This window comes from Trichoplusia ni, chromosome 7 (genome assembly GCF_003590095.1).
Source record: "Trichoplusia ni isolate ovarian cell line Hi5 chromosome 7, tn1, whole genome shotgun sequence".
In the NCBI taxonomy this organism is placed as follows: Eukaryota; Metazoa; Arthropoda; class Insecta; order Lepidoptera; family Noctuidae; genus Trichoplusia; species Trichoplusia ni.
Window position 1 is genome coordinate 15,577,965 of NC_039484.1, and position 21,498 is coordinate 15,599,462.

At 35.0% G+C, this 21,498-nt stretch overlaps 1 protein-coding gene across 4 annotated transcripts in view; it reads right to left on the reverse strand.

The window, feature by feature from the left end:
• The window catches only part of LOC113496208 (neprilysin-2), a 38,649-nt gene extending 28,049 nt beyond the window's left edge, over positions 1 to 10,600 (reverse strand). For 2 of the 4 annotated variants that reach the window (XM_026875370.1, XM_026875373.1), the window contains exons 1-2: positions 10,509 to 10,600; positions 3,981 to 4,025 (exon numbers count right to left, since the gene is read on the reverse strand). In XM_026875370.1, the coding sequence (XP_026731171.1) occupies positions 3,981 to 4,025; positions 10,509 to 10,585 (122 nt within the window). In that variant the 5' untranslated portion in view covers positions 10,586 to 10,600. Of the gene's footprint in view, positions 1 to 3,980; positions 4,026 to 4,189; positions 4,544 to 10,258; positions 10,485 to 10,508 lie in introns of those variants that run through there. The other 2 variants (XM_026875372.1, XM_026875371.1) reach the window with 2 other exon arrangements.
• Between the last annotated feature and the right edge of the window lie 10,898 nt (positions 10,601 to 21,498).

Consider the following 21,498-nt stretch of genomic DNA (forward strand, 5'->3'; position numbering starts at 1 on the left):
ATACTTATCGTGACCTCATGGTCATGATAAGCTTAATGTTGTCATTGGATTTTTTCCCACAATTGAACACAAAATACTTAACGGGGCAACTAGCGTTCAAGGCGAAGAAATCACTTGAGGAAATTAAACAGCGAGGCAATTAAGTGCGTAGCTGTACGGAGACGCTACCATTTTGTATGGATAAAGTGGACAGGTTAATTGTCTTTGTTATTTACGTTTATTTTCTGTTCTCCAAGGACGAATAAATAAAGCTGTTAGGTGTGATTAGTTTAAAGGAACTCGTTATGGTGTTGAGGAGTGCATGACGTGTGAGCCTGTTCTAATGGCAATAGAATACTTCGAGTGCTTAGTCTGTGTCCCGGCTGTGTTGGAGCTCCTCTCCGCGGGAGTAACAACCTGTCTCACCAGTCACAAGTCGCTAGTTGCTAGCTCGCTACACCCATTGCATACTAGTTATGCAACTAACAGATCCGATGTCATTGAATATTATCGTATTGAAGTTTTTATCTGGTATTCGTAGACCGGTTTGACAAGTTCATTGTCTTGACTGAGGTCAATAAACCTTTTTGACCGTCTTAATGGCCACGAAACTAGGTTTCTCTCAAGGTAAATTAAAATAATCACTCTTACTTTTTTATACTAAAGTAAGAATAGAAACATCCCATAGAATACAGATAAAATAAATTAAGCGTGTTATTTCGTTTAACTGTAAGGTATATACATCACATCATGTAGGTACCTGAGTTTTAAATGAATCAGGTTACGCGCATCGAAACCGCTTTCTCAATTGCATACAATACTTGGAGCTAATCCAAACGTGTAACAATGAGTTTAAGTGAAAGGACTAAATTAAATACGGAGATATACCAAATAAACAAGTGACCAGTGACCAGGTATGGGTAACGGTGCACCCAGGACAGCCTCGCACGAGTACCTTACGCTGATCCGGTACTCACGTATGCAAGTTTAAAAGTTGAATGAACTATGATATAATCTAACGTCCATTAGCGTACTCAACGATTGAACCGTAATATCGTTTTATCGTATGAAAAATGCACATCATTCACCTGATGCACCGTCATAGACTATAAAAGCACTTAGTGTTCAGTCTTGAGATCCATTCTACATCTATCCTTTATCGCAGGTAGGTCGCAGCTTGATGGAGTTGTTAGTGCTCATTAGCTGAGCATTATGTACATAACTCGGTTATTAACGTTCATTCACAAGTGAAGTCGCGGCTACTAACCTTTAGTTCGTGTCGTGGCAGTGAACGTGACCTTCTCTAATCCCATAAATTCATGGCATTTACTAAATACTCTTTGCCCTTAAACTGAACTACGATACATATTTAAGTATTTTTTAGTGCTCATTGGAATATGAATCACAACTTCGTAGAGCTGAAGACTGTGCTGCGCATGTGGTTTTTGATAAACTGTAGATAAACATAAAGTTTAAGGATAGTTCTAAATTATCGATAACCGAGGTCAGCTAGGCATTAGCTCTATGTAAAACTGATACTTAGTTGCATCTAACGACCCTGCTAGCTAACTTGTACTTGAATGAGGCTAGATAGAAATAAACAAAGCTGAGTACTAATTTACTCATACCCAATAAAAAGTACGCTAGCTTACGGTACCGACGCGTAAATATAGTAATAAAATATTCTATGCTCATATGACTACTGTAAATATTAGCCATTGTTCATGAAGGAGTTTATAAAATATCCTACTTCTTGATATCGTAAGGTCTACTTCGTCTTTAAACTTTAAGGATTAATATCCAATAACTGATTTATAAATACCGTATCATTGTTAGCCTGTTACAAACGTTACAAATCCTTCCGCAACTCGAACAAAAAACATAGCAAAAAGAATCGTCGGAGATCTAAACAATGGATCATCTGTCAAGGTACAGTTTACTATTACAAGTACTGTTATCATAATCGACGGAATTAATGGCATAAAGCCGTATGACACACTTGCCTTACCCACTAGAAATAGGGGCGTAATGGCTTATAAAACCATTACCAGCGAGAGCTGAATGCATAATTTCCGAACACAAATCTCACTGTTACATTGTATCCGTTCTGGAGTCTTTCTACTTCCACAGCGGATTGGCGAACGACAATCACTTTTGTTCCCTGCATGTGTAGTTAAGGATATATACTCTGCCACGTGGAAGGTTTTAAAGGATGTAATAATATCTACGTTGAGAAGGTTCTTTAATATAGCAAGAATGGAATCGTGATTTCCGGAACAGAAAATTCTAACAAAATATAAGCTTTTCTTGCTATATACACAGTATTTTTCATACGAGGTTCTCTGCACGTTTTTATATCTGATAGAACATAACTATTAAAAGCAATTATATCGAAACTTGTAGAACATCAGAGACTAAAGTTAACAATTATAAAATGATACAGAAAAAAAGTGGAAAACTACCTGAAACGTAGGCTATGACGCAATTGTATCATGTTTAGTTTTCTTATGTAGATAATTAACATGGCCGACGTTGTCCTGAACCACAGATAGACCACAAACACGCTCAGCCACAATCACATCGTGTTTGTTGAGGAAGCCCGACGCCACGTAAGTGTACCCAATTGCCCCTTTTATTGCATTAATAACGAACGAATGGGATTAGAACAGACAGGAGTGCATTGAGTGCTAATTCACAGCCAGCTAAGAGCCCTCTAGGATTCTTTACTAGATTTCTGCACGATATAAATCTAATATGGTTCCATTTGATTCAGATTTTCTGAAAACCTCAAAGCACTTAGGGGTTTCGTAGAGAAAACAGAGCATCTCGTAGTGCACTAGTTTTTAAAGAATACATGGAAACAAAAGTAGCTCATTATTTAGACCTGGAAGAGGAAATGTTTTACCCAAAAATTTAGGTAATGAGTGAATTATTTATAAATAATTGAAATCGGTTAGCGAACCTGTGGTTGCGAATGACAAAAACAATGACGTAAAGACAATCTATTCTGTTAACACTTTGAAGAAAAGGTGCTAATGATTTGGTCATGACACCCGATAAACCAGAAACGCTTTATGCGAATTGTAAGAACTTTATCTATCAATCGAACTCCTTATTATGGGGAAATATATTACAATCTGCCTTACTGGGAATCATTTGGATAAAACGAGGAATCATTTTTTTTCACACGTCGTGATTTCTAAATCTTTACGCATCATAAATTAATCGAATATTTTAATTAAATATTATCAATTACTTTGAATGGTTAGGTATATTGTGATGAGCTAATATCATAAATAAACAAATTATTATTGAACCGTTTAAATTGATAATTTAACTGACATTTACGTTTCAAAAATATATTATTTCTAGCTCGGAAAAATTACATAATTTGAAACTTAAGCAACAATAAACAAGTTCATGTTTATATAAACATTCAAAACTTCACAGATCAGGGTGCGATCACGTGAACTGCGATATCCTTCTATTTAATTATTAATTAACACATGTCTGTGTGAAATAGTTAAGGACCGGATAAGTTCGGACACGGCAATGTTTAGACGCGACGCTTGTACGAGACTAACCAATAATTGATAATAGAACGACTAAACATACCAATATAGCACGATAAAACTTTAGTACGTGCTTTTCATAAAACCTTTGGCATGATAACAACACCTCTGTTAAAGGTGATTCGTCAGTATCAGTCCACGGGTTATCTATACGTGTAATGACATCTAGTTTTAATTCCCTCCGGAAACAAACACGTGTATTTTAACAACGTCGTTAATACAACGATTTTAATGAAGATTGCCTGAGACTATCATACGGATACGAGATAAACCGTTAATTTATCCACGACGATGTCGTTCCAAACCATTACGCAATGCCAATTTTGTAGCACAGAACCCAACGAATTAAAAAGTTATGTGACATTCGATGCGAGACATTTCTAAATTAATGTGACGTTTTACATAGAACATAATAAAGGTGGTACTCACTTGACGTTGTCCCTCATGCCGTAACTTGTATATCCTGCGTCCACACTGCAAACAAGAAAACATTTGTTTACAAAACGAAACCAGATTTATTCACAATAAAAAAACTGGAACAATTTGTAAAACTTTTCTATCAATTAATCAGTGTTTTTACTTCACTATGACTGAATGTTGATCAATGTTATGAATAAAGGAAACGACTCGGTACGGACCGCTGGTCGTTGAGTGAATCATGTTGATCGGTCATTGTAATTGCTAATCAGGGTGCAATATCCACGAATTATTTGAGAACGGAGACAATGGCGGGCCGCGTTAGACACGCCGCGGCGACTGTCGTGTCTGTACTGTCGCGGCGGCTATTAATGTTATTATAGAACAGGTGGTCTGAGCTACCGCGGACGGATTAATTCTGAAAACAATAGAAATCGTCTTCCTAGATGTGAGAGAAATGTTCCCGGATCTGTTCGTGACAGCTGAGGAGCAGGCGGAGCGGTGCATGCTAGTCCGCACGCCGCGCCGCTCCGCCTCGCACACACATAGCTGACAGATTCACTAACATTAGTATTAACACGATACTAAATGAACAGTTTCCTACTTTACTTTGACTCGTAGAGGCTACGTAATCTCGGAGGTAAATTATTCCAGCATTACAATGTTGATTCTCCACTAATTCAAGAAGTGCAATTGCTGGTCCCTACAATTTGTTCAAATGAAATAAACTTACAAATAGTTAGACTACTTTACTGCGCAGATAGGTTAATTGTGGAGAAAAATGTGCTAACAAATAGCATCGATTAAAGTGAGTCATTACATACAAACAAATATCAATGAATGTAATACGTAACAGCGAGTCACGCTTATGTGATACTACTGCTTGTTTGATTCAAACAATTCTTAATTAAGTTTGCACACACCGCATTATGTCATTACCCCCAAAACAATCAGAGCGTTATAATAAGAAGATTGTGATATATTAAATTTACCGTATTTAAACTAAAGAGGTTAGTTGGCTAGCTCTGAAACCTAAGAGAAATTTACATTTTGTGTAATTGTTATCAAAGCTGAAGCTTAAGAAAACACTGTTAATACAGGTATCCGAGATAACAACAAGAATTTATTTACACCGTTTGAAACGTTCCAGTAGCGTTGTGTTAAGACATTACTGGGTCTACCTATACGTGTCACGTTGTATTATAAATGCATGCAAAGTAAACTCCATTAAAGTCGACAGGTTGCTCCCCACAGTTACCTATCGATTCATAATGCATTCAGTTTTTCCATGCTATCCAACATCCTCTATAAATCGATATTACTTAGATCTATTTTAAAAAGCTTGGGCTTGAAACAATAATTTAATATAAAGGAAGAAGAACGAGTGGTACGATGAGAGGCTCTCAAAGTACTTCCAGTGCCTGATGCACGTCGTAATAAAACTACGGGTAAATTAGTTTTACCCTCCGTTAAATAGGATGCGCACAATTTGCGCTGAAACACAGTGCGACGCCCGACTCGACACCTCTTGAATTAGGCAAATCAGGGAGATTCATCAAATCAAAACTTGGTAACGAACCGCATAAGTTATTAAATCCGCATGTATACCGCTGCCGACTACTTGATAATTAAGCCGATTATTCTCCCCAGCCGTGTACAGAGTACGTTACAAATTGTATGTGTTAGTACAAATTGTTAGTTTTTGCTACATTTTTCTAGAAAGTCGTGTTTTGTAGGAGATGCTACACATGATAATCACGTTAGGAATGTCTCCGTGTGTCGCAAAGTAAACCATAAGGTTCGCTGCAACACGCTACCAGTTAGGTTTCAATTAAATTTCCTCTGAAGGGCTGGTCAAGCTATGTCACGTAATTGGTTTACTAGAATATTATGCACTAAAATTATATAACGTTCTCAGAAATTATACGGGTTTACTTTGCTGGTCCTACCTATAGCTGACTAACCTGCCGCTCATGTCCCCAGTTTTAGCCAAAAATAATTAAACTAGTCTTGTAAAATATAACTCTATGATTTCTTTTAACCACGCGACATGTGGCCCAGTATTGAAGAGAAACTATCAATAAGTAGGCGCAAGTCTAGTTTTCTATCGAGAGATAAGATCACGATTTCGCTTCACTCGAACACAAACTAATCCTGTTCCGTACAACTAGCCATCGTATAACTTTCCAGATGCACTTCCTAAGCATCTTAACGCTTCAATACAAACTTGACCGTGAATCTCAAAATGGCGAAAGCATGTCGATCTTCTTGAACGTTGCTATAGACCCGATAGGAAATTACTTATTCAAATTGCCTTATTTGAATAAGCTGATAATCTTTTACTTAAATTATTCGGCTGCTTCATAAATATAAGTGCAAATAATGTTGAGTTACAAATTCGTTAGATACACATAAATTGCTGGAATTCTAGCCTCTTTGAACATTTGAATAGTCAGTTTCAGTGCAGCATACTAATTCTATACCTGCGTAGAGTATTAAGTTTCAGAATTAGTAGACCCTAGCGGTATTCGATTTTCCTTGATTAATTACGCGTGTCTTCTTGATCTTCCACAGTCATCAGGGAAAAAAAACAAAATAGTTTTACTTATAAATACAGCTATGTAAACTACCTTCCTATAGTAAAGTCTTCCAACAAACACTAACCCAAAACGTGTTCTCGCATACAGCTACGATTCCTGATTAGCACATGTATTAGTTCTAAAATGGTAATAAATCTAGAAGCGAGTACGTATCTAGATTGGCCTTTTTGATGTCTTGATTCGAAAGCGTGTAAATCAATAGATATGTAATATCGTTCAATTGGGCCAGATGGCCGCGGACCGAATTGTGAGTGACGTGTTCAAACGATCCGCGGAACAACAACTGCTGCCATTGTAATGTAACATTTATTGGCTTACGTAGACTTCAGGAACAAGAAGGTACACGTCTAAAATAATTATAGCAAACGCTCAAGTTTGAGACCTGAGAAACCGCAATAAAATATAGCAATTATATCATGATTTGCTGCGAAAACGCAAGCGGTTTTCGTTATACCTGACTAACTATGTAATCGTTTAGTGTAAGAGACTGCAGACCAACTAAATTGCATCCATAAAACGTAATGTTCTATTACATCACACGTTTTCTCTTTAACAGTTAAATGTTTAGTTTTATTTAAGTGCCCCTTTATCACGCAAGGTGTCTTATGATAATGTCGTCGCAACTGCATCGATCCTCCTCGGCTCGGATATGAAGTGCGTAGCTACTCTAGCACTAATAACTCGATATTGCGCGCAAAGCTAATGAATAGTCCGACATGTGGCATAAATCCGATTATTATCATTTAAATGTCAATGTTTAACATATAGAGTTAAGCTAGACTAGTGTCATTTATACAAACACGCATCACTAAAACGATGTATTAAATAACTTTCTTTCGATAAATACTTAGAACATAATGTGTTCTACTCTTTTAAATATTTTAAAGGCTATAAGTGTGTTTAAGAACAATGCCAGAGGCTTTAGTAAGGTAAAAGCCTTATTATCAAACGTACGAGTAATAACGAGGTAAATATTTACAAATTAACTTAAGCATGAACTTAAGAACAAAGGCTCAACAAAATAAGGATAAGGTTCCCCTTAACCTAATAACGAATTTAAATTAAACCAGTGTTTTTATCCGAATAATGCTTTTCCGAAAGTTGTATTATTTTATTATTCGAGGTCACATGAAAACAGACATGAGCATTTGTCATAAACAAACGAATTTTGTAACGTTTAAGTTTAGTAGGCTGGTGCCTAGCGTACACCGCGTGCGTGGGCGTTGAGCTGTTATATTTATTGATACGTCAAATAAATGTTAAAAAGCGAACAGTGTATAATGCATTCCGAAGGTGATGCTTTATAGGACACGGATGGTTTTACTGCCGGCGTCAATTTTATGATGATAGAATGGTTCACTCTGAAAATATAGACATTTTTATGATAGGTGTTAGTGATGACGCAGACAGGAGCTGGTACGCACAAGGACGCCCGTTACTCTTCTCAAGTGGCCAAATATAAATAAACTGCAATAATACCTTTTATATTTCTGTATATAACACCTATGTCGAAACTTTTATGCCAGCCTTTGGCGGCCCTGTCGCTTCATCCAGATTTGGATGTCGAAGTGCGCGGGTTTTAATAAAAACATTTTTCAAAAATTATAATGTAAGTGCTAACCCAGAAACCCAGATTTTATATTTACATTATTATATTCCGTTTACATTAGATTGCGATAATTATGACAAGACTAAATATTTAATTAGCTGTAATAAAAATTACTTCTTACTGAACCCACTGTTTCTTTAACAAATTTGACGATTTTATTGTTAGGTAATATAGGTTTATTTAAATATATATTCCAGCTACATAGCACGATCGTGATTCGTCGTAGTATTTGCGGGTCACACAAATATTTAAGGCATTTGGGAAACGAACCCTTGACCCCGCGAAACTATGCACATAACCTATTCTATCCAGAACCATTCTCATGATATAAAAGGAAAAGAATTTATTCAAAGATGGCCATTCATGTAAACTGAATGAATGTATAATATAAGAAGTTTATAAAAGGGAATAATATAAATAAAATAATGAAAAAAATGTCATGAGCAAGCAATCTATCTATTGTTGTTTTTTATTATTATTAATGTTACAACAGAGAAAATTCTTTGATGAATAAAATACAATTTAAAGTTAGAAATATATTTTTTTCGGTTCCAATTAAAATCTAACTTTATGTTGTTAATTTAACTACTTGCCTATTGGGATTTACGCTTAGAGTACTATTTTAATTATTTTACAACTTATTTATTATATTGACTCAGTTTATTTCTACAATAAAAGTCCAATTACATGAATTGCAGAAATCTAGGTTAAAATTATATTACTGTAAAATTGAACCGCATAATAAAGGGTTACAGTGATTGTAAGAATTCCGCATATTTTATCCTGTCAAATAATTACTACTATTTCATTTTAAAACATTAATTACCGACAGGCACTTAGAAAAAAGGAATTCCTTAACTGCCAGTTGTATTGGGACCATAAACAATAAGGGGATATAATTTTATATACCTACAAATAAAAAATATTTTTGATTTATACTCCTTAGGTATAAACATTTATTTTTCACACTCGATTGAATCATTCTAGCACCTAAAAATGCATTTTCCTGTATAAGTATTGTCGAAACAAAAGCATCCACTTTCGCGAACAATTCGTAGCTATGCAACCTCAAAGCTTTACGTAAATAGATGAAACCAATAGTAAATCTGTTGCTAACTTTGTTTCTTGCTCCACAACTACCTACAAAAGCATATAGTTTTGTAACGATAACGCTAGTCCCAAACAATTTGTTCATTATTTAAAAATAGCATCGGTTTCGATTGAGCGATTGTGATTTTGGTCACCGTGGTTTATTAACGCGTCAAATGCCGATATCGCCGCAAAGTGTAAATTGTATTCAAGTGATTGTGTATTTAACCATATCATGCTACTTTACCTCACTCAAATTTGAACAAATATAATTGTGGAAAAGCCAGAATGTTAGATCAAAGTGCGTGGACGCTAGGAAAACAAGTGCCAGTTTTATTTATTTGAACTTCCTTCCATGAATTTTATTTACTTTTATTCAGCTTTTGAGGAAACTATAACTTTATTATAACACGTATTTATCAATCACAATACACAAAACACAATTATTTAGAAAAAAAAAACCGTGTATCTAAAGCTAGTTAATTTCAAAGTCGTAGCGTAACCAAAAAACTAAACCCACCCTCTTAGATTCCCTAGTAAGTCACTTCGAAACACAAGATTCAATAAATCACTGATTTAAATATTTGTGAAAACTTTCTACACTTCATTTTTTTGTTTTCCGGGTACGTAAAAATTTGTTCACATTTAAATTAATTCCCGTTGCAGCACAAAACCATTTAACTTGATTAGTTATTGCTTATTACACTTTAGTCAGTAGTGCTTATCAAAATTTACGTTCGTTTGTTTTCTTTGACGTAATAGAATCAGCCACAAACAATGATTTATTAGTAGATTTCATCTCGTTAATTTTAACTACAAGGCGATAACCGGGCATTTAGAGAATAATAATGGTTAAATTACGATTCACTATTTTATTACACGTTGGTAGACTTTATAAAACTTTGGAAAAGTTCGCACATCGCAAAGCAAGATATTTTAAACGTAGAAATTGGGGAAAATAGTAGTAAACAAATTGAAAGTGATCGACTCACCTCATAGTTAAGCCGGGTTAGCGTGTTAGTATCGCGGTATGGTGTCGTGGTCGAGGAGTCGGTTACGCGGCTGCATGCGGCGGTGCTGGGAGCGGAGTAGCGAGCGCGGCGTCGCGGGCGTCGCGGGCGACAGGCAGGCGAGAAGTCGCGGGTGCCGAGTGTTGTGGCGAGCGCCAGGAGCACCACCGCTAATTAGGAGGGGGCGCGGAACGCTCGGCTCGTGGTCCGCGAGGCGGCTGCTATCGCTCACCTGAGTTGTCGCTGATCCAGCTGATCGCTGCTGCGTTGTCGGACGCCGTGCGACTGAGTCGCGCGCACACCCGCCATTCACTTTTATACATTTCCCCTTCTCACTAGGACTCCGCAACATTTTTGTTGTCGTGCAAGACCTATGGGTCCTGGATACCGTTGACCCGTGACGACGCCGCTTTCCGCGGCACCTATCCTTGTCTACTAGTGGCCGGGTCAAGTGCGTTAGCCATGCTGTTCTTATTGTTTAATTTCCAATATCAGTATCTTTGAACTTTATATTTGATAGATAATCCTAGCAGTCTGTATAAGTATTGTAATGTAAACTTCGTTTCGAGCGAAAACTTTTAATGAGGAATTATTTTCAGTCTAGGCAATGTGAGTAAAATCTCAAACTCAACCCTTATGCATGAGCCTTGTGGTGGGTAGAGTATTTGAAAAGTTATTTAGAAGATTCTGTAACTTATGAGTCCACCGTTTATTTGTTAATTCAAATCCTAATCCTCGCGTAACAGCGAGTTTCTTTTAAATTTATCCAAATATCGTAAACAATAGGGCTGTCAATTAGGACTGTTATTTATGGCGTATGCATTCGCTGTACATGTTCTTTATGATAAGGCTGTAATAACAGCTTCTTTGCGTTATGACTACATGCGTTGTGATTACTTTAACCACATACAATTTGCCTGATTTTTAAAACATCTACAATACACGAAACTACTTTGTTAGTACACAGAAACGCGCCTTACGTGAACGAACTGTTTATATTTAAATAAATATTCAGTGGCTATTAATTGAAAATAATTTTATGTAAATGTCATTACATCTCATTATGTGTTCGGGACACTAGTACTTGCGGAAAATCAGCATTTATTTAAGCTGTATTAATGTCTTCATTTCCATAGACAATTTTGCGAAATAAGGCCACTTAGGGGCCCTTACAACGGTACTAGCGTTTCTTCTTTCTAAGCAGTTTAAGGATGACACAATTTGGCTTCGCACTAATTTGATAGGTTATTTAAATGAATGTTTCTTCGCCATTTCAGATCAGTGATGGTATGAAGGAGAGATTGAGGTTTTGTACTAAACAATACGTCCAGTATTTAGTTCAGTAGTATTTACTCATATTGATGCGGTACTCTGTACAGCTAAATATGCAATTTGCTTTGGTGTGTGTAAATTTGACGCCGGTATAGCAATTCGTTTGGGCTACTAAACAAAGAGAACTAAGTCACATAAAATGACTGTTGTAGAGAAGAATTGAGGAGTTCTTCGGCCTGGGAGATGTGGATATGTGTAAGGATAGCATGTTAAAAAATATTAAATGGCAAATAATAAATTTTCCTCAAATACTCTTTGTGGTGTGAACTATTAGATACTTCAAACTAAAATATATTTTTCCTTCATGTCAGTGGGTTTAAAACTTTTTCCTATTAAATTGAATAGAATCCCTGCTAATATTATAAATGCGAAAGTAACTCTGTCTGTCTGTCTGTCTGTTACGCTTTCACGTCTAAACCACTGAACGGATTTTAATGAAATTTGGTACAGAGATAGAGTTGACCTTGAGAAAAAACATAGGATAGCTTTTATCTCGGAATTTTGAAGAGTTCTCTTGGAAACGCGATATAACCGACCTCGACGAGGGCGAAGCCGCGGTTGAAAAGCTAGTTAATAATAATATCAACTTATTAAAAAACAGTTTTATCATAAAAGGTGGTTATTGTTCTTTATTCCAGGGGCCAACCACAATATTTTTTAATCTACTCCTCCCTTACGGTAGGTCTTTAAGTGGTAACTCTTATATCGTGGGGGATTTCATTCACATTTAAGTCGCAAAAATGCTTGTCTTACGCGGGATTCGAACCTACGACATGTCATTCACAGTTGATGTAGCGTACCACTCGGCTATCGGTACATATAATGTATGTCTTAAAGGAGGACTTTCAATTAATCTAAGCGGGACATGGATCTTCGTGTTTTAACACTCTCTCGCTCTCACACCTGCGAAAGTATTAGGAACACCAAGAGACGCTGGTAGGCCTCCAGATGTACCTACTTACGAGCAAGTGCGAAGACAGGTTAGTGACTGTTATTACTGGACTTGCTACTAGACTATCTCGAGGTGCCACGTTATTTACAAGTAGGAATTATAATTTACCAGAAGTAGGCCATTTCTCGGATGAGAACAGGTATTCAAGTTTATTGGAAAATTATATGAATGTTTGTCCTTCATATTTAGAAATATATGAAAGGCTTGTGAAGTTAATTAATCTGAAAAGCGAAGCTTGAATTTTAATCAATCTATGCCTATATTGTCGTGCAATGTTTCAAGCAATTAAAGCAATGCTAGAATTTTAAAGGAGCTTTTTAAATTCTTTAATATTATAACATTGCTTTAAAAAATATTACAGTTTCAGCAGTCCGCGGCTCTGCCAGCTTAGATGGTACCGGTGTATAGTTTAATCCTCTTTTCGCAGAATTTAAATAAGTACCCTATGTGATATTCCAGGATAGACATTATCGGGAATAAAATAAAATCATATAAAATCTATCCCGTCTTAATCCAAGTTATATTTTTATCTGTTTATAAATAGATCATCTGTATACTTATCTGGTTTCGTTAAAATCCGTTCAATGGTTTTTGTGTGAAAGGATTACAAACATCCGTACATACTAACATTCGCGTTTATACTAAGTCGATTTTCTTTTAATTTTCAAACAAGACATAAAAAATATAACAATCCTACTATCGTAGATTAAGTACGTCTATATGTTAGGGGTTAGCGACCATGGTAACTGATTTTACACTCTCGAAAAAAGTAAAGTAAATCGTTGATCGTTGCTATCCTATGTCACAAAATGGATCGGGCTTATTTGAAGAGGAGAATTGGGGTTTCGGTCCTTGTTACCGGCCACGTGAAACACGATATTGCTATCAGTCTATCTATCTACCAGAATTCTTTGAGACCGCGTAACCTCCCCGCCGAAGTGCGTACAAAAATTTACGAGATTCAATTGTTTCTTAGAGTTAGGATTTAATTTTAAAGCGACTCAAAATGTTTATTTTTAACTACCTTCCTTTATTTGTGCTTTTTAGTCTTTTTTCGGATGGGAAATCATCAAATGACTCCCTCTGCTTTGGATTAGGAGGAACACTGCTTGCTTTACGTATGCTGAAAGTATAACCATTTTTTTTCAGTGCTTATAATCTTTTAATTCTGCGTACATTAATTTGCACTTAATTTTGATTGATTATGACCTAGTGAAATAGAAATCGATTTTTTTTCTTTGTCTTATTTTTGCGGGTGCGTTGTGATCGTGCAGGTAAGTATAATTTTAGATCGAAAAGTATTTATTGGTTTAATCCTTACGGAAATTAAATTAGAAAACTATAGTGTAGATTAATAAAAAAAGTCATATCATAAGTAACTTACCACAGTTTTACTATTAAGTATAAATAATCATATTAATTTTCAATTCTATGCTTCTTAAATAAAAAACTTATTACAAATTGTATTATTTTATGAATAGGGTAACTTTAGGCTTTTAATTGTAATCTAATCTTAGAAGTTCTAGCCTCTATTTCTACGAACTAATCTTACTTATATAATTAATTATGCTAAAGTCTGCCTAAAATACATATTTAAAAAATTCAACAGCACAAAATTTCTTTTTTTAAGGTGTCCAATATTATGAACTATGAAAAAATATATATTTTCGTCACTCAAATCGAAGTAAATATCAAGTTACAGTTACTGTATTTCATAAAAGCAATGTTTGAACTTTTTAAATTGATAAAAGATATCTGTTACACAAAGATAAGATTCATCCAACCAAATTAATTTTGATAATAATACCTTTTTTGTTTATATTATGAGACGAATTTAGATTTTTATTTATAATTTAGATTATAAAAAGTACGTTACACAGAGTGTTGGTAAATAGAGTTTAATCCAGTACGTATAGCCAAGTTGTTGTCAAAACCCCTCTATGCGCGACGCGTAGCAGGTTCGCTCCTGCGTAGGACACACCGCTGCTTAAGAATAAGAATAGAATAAGAATAACGTTTATTGCTTCATGCATGTGAATTGATTTTTTTGAGACTCCCTACGACCCAAGGCTTACATTAGTGCAAGAGTCGTTTTTTTTAAGTATACTTTTTCAACTTTTTAGTGTTTTAATGATGTCAAAACATAATGTGGTCCAGTACTGGAATTTTTACACACAATGCGGGATAATGTGTGAGGTTTTGCTTAGATATTATATACATGATCAATTAAACAGAACTTATGTTCTCTATACGATCTTTAATTAGATCTCACGTTTCTAAATAGTGTTTTTGACTATTTGTTTTTTCGATCAATAATTCAAAATAAATCTTTTAAATTTACTTTTGCTAACCTAGTCCTATGGAGAAGAACCTGAAGGTTTACAAGATAAAACATAATTATTTCTATAAAAAGTTTACAATTACAATATTTTAAGCTCACTTTTCGTCAACAATGTCAAATTAAATACAAAACTCAAGGGGTTAAAAATCAATTTACTAGAAATGTTCAGTGACTTCAGTTAGCGTCCATGGCAGACAAGCAAAACAAAACAGACAGTTATGGGAACGTGGTTACTGGTTGGAGTGGTCAGCTTAGTTCCAATTAAAACTGAGCCCCGGAAATAAACGACGCTTGACAGGGCTTCCAATTTCTGAATAAAAAAACTGTGTCCCTTACTATCGTTCAACAAGTAAATATATTTTTCCATGAATTTTTGTTGTGTTCCTTGTTCAAAAGGAATTTTTCGATGACAATTATCAAAATACTTTAAAAGTATTGTTATACTAGCGGTTGAGTGTCGGTTATAGGTTCAAAATATTACTCTCCTTTAATGAATGTAGTCTATATGGTGATCCATAGTGTCAGCCACTTCCATACCAAACTTCGTCCGCGTGGTTAGAACATATAAGTTAAGAATTTTTGAACAGAAACCCTCAAAAATAAATAATTTTCCCTGTTTTTTCCACATTTTCCATTGAATTCCTTCCTCGATGAATGGTCTATTCTAATATATAAAATTCCCGTGTCACGATGTTAGTTACCGTACTCCTCCGAAACGGTTCGACCGATTTTTATGAAATTTTGTATACATATTGGGTATATCTGAGAATAAAACAACATAATTTTTTATACCCCTAAGTGTGAAGGATTGCTCACACAAAAAAAAAAAAATTATTTTTTGGACGAAATTTTTTGTTGTCCTTTTTTTATAATGTGGCATTAAAAATACAAACAACTAGAAAAAAAAATCGGCAAAACAACGTTTGCTGAGTCAGCTAGTATTAGTATAGATTTGAGTGTTAATTTTTGAAAAGGGATCTGGTTGTACATTCATTGCAGCAGTCTTGGCAGACGAACCCGTGGGTAAAAGTTAGTACATTCATAATTCTCGCCGCTAACTAACAACGAAATCGTAATAATATTTAAGATTTTGCTCCGACATAATGGAAAACATACAAAATGGTTTAAATTTACATTTCACGTGAATCTCGTTACCGAAGTGATTGTTGATATATTTTCTCCATTGTCATTCAAAACGGTGCTTTTGTTAACGTTATTAATTAATCGTTGAATTGATTTTACAAGAGCTCTCGAACGAAGTAGAGAGAAGTCAAAGAAGTTACCAAAATCTAACTCAAACGTACATAAAATATTAGTATGATGTTTCTTATCTAGTCAAATAAAATGTTTGACAATCGTTAGCGTTGACAGAAAACGCGCTATGTATGGAAATGACACGTCAAAGTCAGTTATCGAAACTGTCACTTTCATAAATTTTAATGTTTTAAGGGGGAAATGGAGCATGTTTGTTATTTTGATTCTCTCTGATGCTTAAGTATTGCAGAACGGATGTTCTTGGTAACATTGCATTGACTTTTTAGTTCAATATATTCGATCGACGTCTCTTAGACTTAAATACTTATTATAAACATTGGATTAATTGATACCGCTCTTTACTTCATCATATAAATATAAGAATATTTGCTTTCATTTAAAACCCGTTAAATAAATTACACATCATATTTTTTAAAGTCGGTTACTATGGTAACGCAACTCCGTTATTAGATCCGAGCCGCTATGACTTCGACAAATAAAAAAAACACAGTTGAAAAAGAACAGCCCGTTTATCTCAGTGACATTTGTACCATCGTCAGCGTTAATGGAAAACGTTTAATAACATGAAAATGAGAATTTGTGTAAATGTCTTGTGACTTATTGTTACTATTTTCATACATTGGATGACTGACCATCCGAAACCAAACTTTTCCTTTCTAGGGGCTACAAGATGCGTGATCAAAAACGCTTACTAGACATATTAATGAGCTTTTAGTCACCGTTTCCTCTACAATTTTTTTATCTTTTATTAATAGATTGCATTTATAGCCGAGTGGTTGAGGTCACTACGTCAATGATGAGTCTCGGGTTTGTTCCAGGCCCAAGAGAAGCATTTACACAAATAACTGTCGTGTTCAACATTTGTAGAATTCTCCCGATACACAAGGATTCAATTCCTTACTACGCGAATTTTTTTAATACGTTTTAAGGCTGTATTGAAGAAAAAACTTTACTTTAACGAATTTAATTGATTAAATATATTAGCAGGCGATTTTTTTTCTTCGTTAAGGTGAGATTTTCTAAGAAATGATAGAAATAACTCTATTATAACGTAAATTAAACTCATACACCCTTCCATAGGTAAAGGTAAACAAAATGTGTGAACAAAACGCATGATAACAGGTTAACTAACGGTTCCTTATGTTTGAGCAGGTCCAAAACTGGTTCCAGAATCAACAAAGTCTGATCTTCCGGTTTATATAGAATCCACTAAGTGATATTATAGGGACCGTTACATTCTACACCTATTCTAAACACATGACGATTAACACTAGAAAAACGGTTTGTTTGTTTTTAAATTAGTTATGAATTTAATGAATAAAATTCCGATAATTGGCAAAAGTAGAAACTCTAACAAATCATAAATTCTATCGTTTATCAATTTAGAAGATCGTGACGGCTTTGTAAAAACAAATGAATTCACGAAAATCGTTTCTCGCTTCGAAGAAGTAGTCTTAATTATTTTGACAACCAATTAATCTAAATATCAAGAGGAAACCTAGATTTCAAATATTGAAATCTTTGCAGTGAGCTAGCGTGGTGATCAATGTTCAAACCTTCCCTATAGATGCCTCTGCCCTGCAGAGGAGGAGAAAACAATTAAACCGTCGCATCGACCAAATTGTGTTTGATATAAAACTTAAACATAGTTCACTACTAAAATAAGAAGAATACTAGAATAAGCGTAAAAAAAAGAAGAAATGGGTTAAAAAAGAAAAAGATATTGTATACCTCCGTAGATTTGATGGGTAAACAAATGATACATTTAAACAAGTTTAATTATGTGTCATGCTCTCTAATAACAGCATAAAATTAAGGATATCATTCTGGTTTTAGAAAGTGTTTCTTTATTTATAAACTTGACCATATTTCGAATTTTGAATAAATTGGTGTATTTTTAATTTTGATTTGATCCCATTCTTTTATCCAGTTTCACGGGCAATCAAAAATCGAAACTATCGAAAGTTATCGAGTCTTTTTGGTTCATATTAAGAATACTAACTATAGCTATGTCAGTTTTGTTTAAAATTCTAGTTTGAGGTTTGATGACCTTCTTAAATTGCAATGTTTTGTTGTTCTTTAGGTAAGGCGCCATTGTACGTTGGTTACGCATATACTTTGGCATTGTTTTGCATTCGCAGTTGTGCCACTTTAATCCGATAGGAAAGTGTTTAGTAAGTCCACTACAGTACATTCATAACTAGCTTTGTTTACAAACACGGCCAGAAAATGTTAGGTGATGTGGCCCACTGACCAGACTAGCTCCTTCATGGTGGGGAGCGGGGGACACTTGTTAAAGGTCCAAGTTGAACAAAGCACTTATTAATATGTAATTGCAAAAAGAGGTAAGAAGGGAATCCCAAAACAAGCTGTTTCCGCGACTTCACCTGCGTCGAAAACTGACTTAGGTTAAATTGTTTTTATTTATTTTTGATCAAGTATTTTTAATCCTCGTAATTCCTCGTAAATACGGAAAACTATAAAGCACATATACAATGATATTGAATATACTCAATGATGTTTAAAAGGCTAAATCGTTTAACCAGCCAGTTGGTGTGCGGGAACCAGACTTCATACAGGTTAATAGTGATTCCCCCGCCTTAACAAAAAAAAGGATAACAGAATTTTTTGGGGGACCCATAGGGTAAAAAGAATCTGGTCATGTGCGAATGCTAACTGAGGTTTCCATAGAAATAGGCTAACGAATATCAAATCGGTTGGTTGATAAATTTATGACCAAAACAACCGTTGCTTAAACTCGATATTTATTTTTAGTATCTGTTGTTATAGCCCCAATATAAATAATCAGCAGTCAGGTGACAAATAAATTTAAGCGTCCACCCACTAAGTCATTTGCCACCGTACAAGTTTATGACCGTAACGACCGTTGCTTAACATATGGACGGATACCGAAGCATTGCAATTTTTAACATAATATGCTGTTCTCATTAAACAGCCATGTTATTTGTGAGTGAGATAGTATACGAGTTCAAGCGAATCTTAGTTTGGAAAATACCTCGATTGAAGCAGACACGAGGCAGCTAGATAATGATTCATAGTATAACGATCTTATAACAATTAGGCGATTTAAAAATCTGTTCCCTCTTTTTGTATGGCTGTCAATTTCGTTAATTAATAATTAGCAAATCTTACTCAGCATACAATCGATTGCTTGTGATTGCAAAATCGAATCAAGATAACGCAGCCCTCAATTCGAATTAATCGTATTCGTTTATACGAATTTAAATATATTATGAATAACAATAGATGTAAATGTCTAATTTTTTGAGATAGGGTAGTACTTAACAATTATTTATCTGCCTTTGTCGAGAAACAAAACTAAAAGTATTTTATTATCTGAACTAGCTGTTGCCCGCGACTTCGTCCGCGTGGTTAGAAGATATAATTTATAATTTATACCTGCCTTCTATCTATCTTGTAGGATTCAGTCAGCGTTTGCAATGTAAGCGCAAAAAATGTGTTTTTTTACGACCTCACATTAGAAACCTTAAAAATTGTAGCCGATATGTTATTCTGATGTATAAGCTATATTGTGGTAAAGTTTCATTCAAATCCATTCAGTAGTTTTTACGTAAAAGAGTAACAAACATCCATACATCCATACTTACAAACTTTCGCCTTTACAATAGTAACAGGATTATTACCTAAACTAACATTAGAAAAAAAGGCATGTGCCCTCTCAGCCTTGGTTCTAGGTACAACAGCAAGCCTTCTTTTACGTGAATCTAACCTAAACAAGCGCAAGAACATATATCCACCTTACTCATGATGTGCTTACGTATCTGCAATCTTTTGTTCGTTCTAAATCTCGCAATTATGTTTTTCGTAATATGTCATTTAATTATATAAAATAATGCGAAAATAAGTGGGTAATGCGTGTTCCTTTCAAGCAAAGCAGACTACCCGCCGCCGCGCAGTGTGCGCGTGCGACGGTCAGCCTGCCAGCGAGGAAGGAGCATGCAATACCATTTTGCAACAAAATATCATAATAATGTTAACCAACGCATTTCTCTCACCCGTAACAAAGTAAGGGTGAGAGAAATGCATCATCTGTCAAAATTTCATCTACCTATCAGTGTACATGAGATACAGCCTAGTGTCGGATGGATCGACAGCGGCGCTTCAGTAACAGGATTCCGTTAGCACAGTTTGGCTACAAAATCCTCAAAACGACAAACGGAATGATAGACAGTACAAAACATATTTTTTTAACAATAAAAGCATACATCCCTCTTTAAATATAAACTACTAAACCAAACTTGATGATAAGGTATGTTAAATTACAAACAGAATCGACTAAATCGGTTCATCAAGTCCGAGTAAACAATAAAAAAATGCAGAGGGTTTGAAAACCTTCCCATTTTGAAAATAACACATATAACGTCAAAAAGGCTCACAAATAAAATAAAGTGCATCTCACGTACACACAATGTTTATAAAGCCGTAAAATGAATTAAATATTTTGATTCTTAATGATGTCAATAACGCTCAGAGGCTCAAATTAAATATATCGATAAAATATTTGTAAAGGACGTCAGTTTATTAGAGACAGAGCAAGCACAAGATCTCCTTATACATGGTTACGTAAATGTATCGCTCAAACAGTCGATAGTTATATATTGAAGATCACTGTCAAGTTTTAGACGGAACGAATCTACTAGTATATCAAGGATGAAACACAGACTAGTCTCGGTCTATAAGGTAGTTGACTAAATCTCACACCGTGATTTTTTAGTCGTCTTACAAAAGCAGCCCAGTTCCTGTATCCAATGACTAGAACACGTTCATGATAAAAAAATAGGTATTTATGAGATTTCAATAAATTAAAAATGCAATTTTTATTCAATATTATGATGTAATTCGTAGTTTTTTAGAAACACAGCTCTGTTGCGAGCGCGGTCCGAGCCTTGTAACAATGGTGAGGAGCGCGGGCGGCGGCGTTTTTATCATTTTTAAGAGTATATTTCAGATTTGTCTTGTTTAATTTTTCTTCGTACTTATTATCTTAGTTAATGATATAAAAATAATAATCGCGCCTAGGGGTATTTTACGTCGGATACATGAACTGGGCTGCTTTTGTAAGGCGACTAAAAAATCACCGTGTATAAATGTGTATAGTACGTCCGACAGATTTCCAAAAAAAATTGAATACTTATTTTTCATTTTATCACAACATGAAAAAGTAAGATAAAAAGCGCTTTAGTTTGGTAGTGGGGTCAAAAACATCACTTGCTAGTAATAAGCGTACTGGTAAGTGACGTCACACGAAATTTTAAATCACTGTATCCAATTACGAGATAG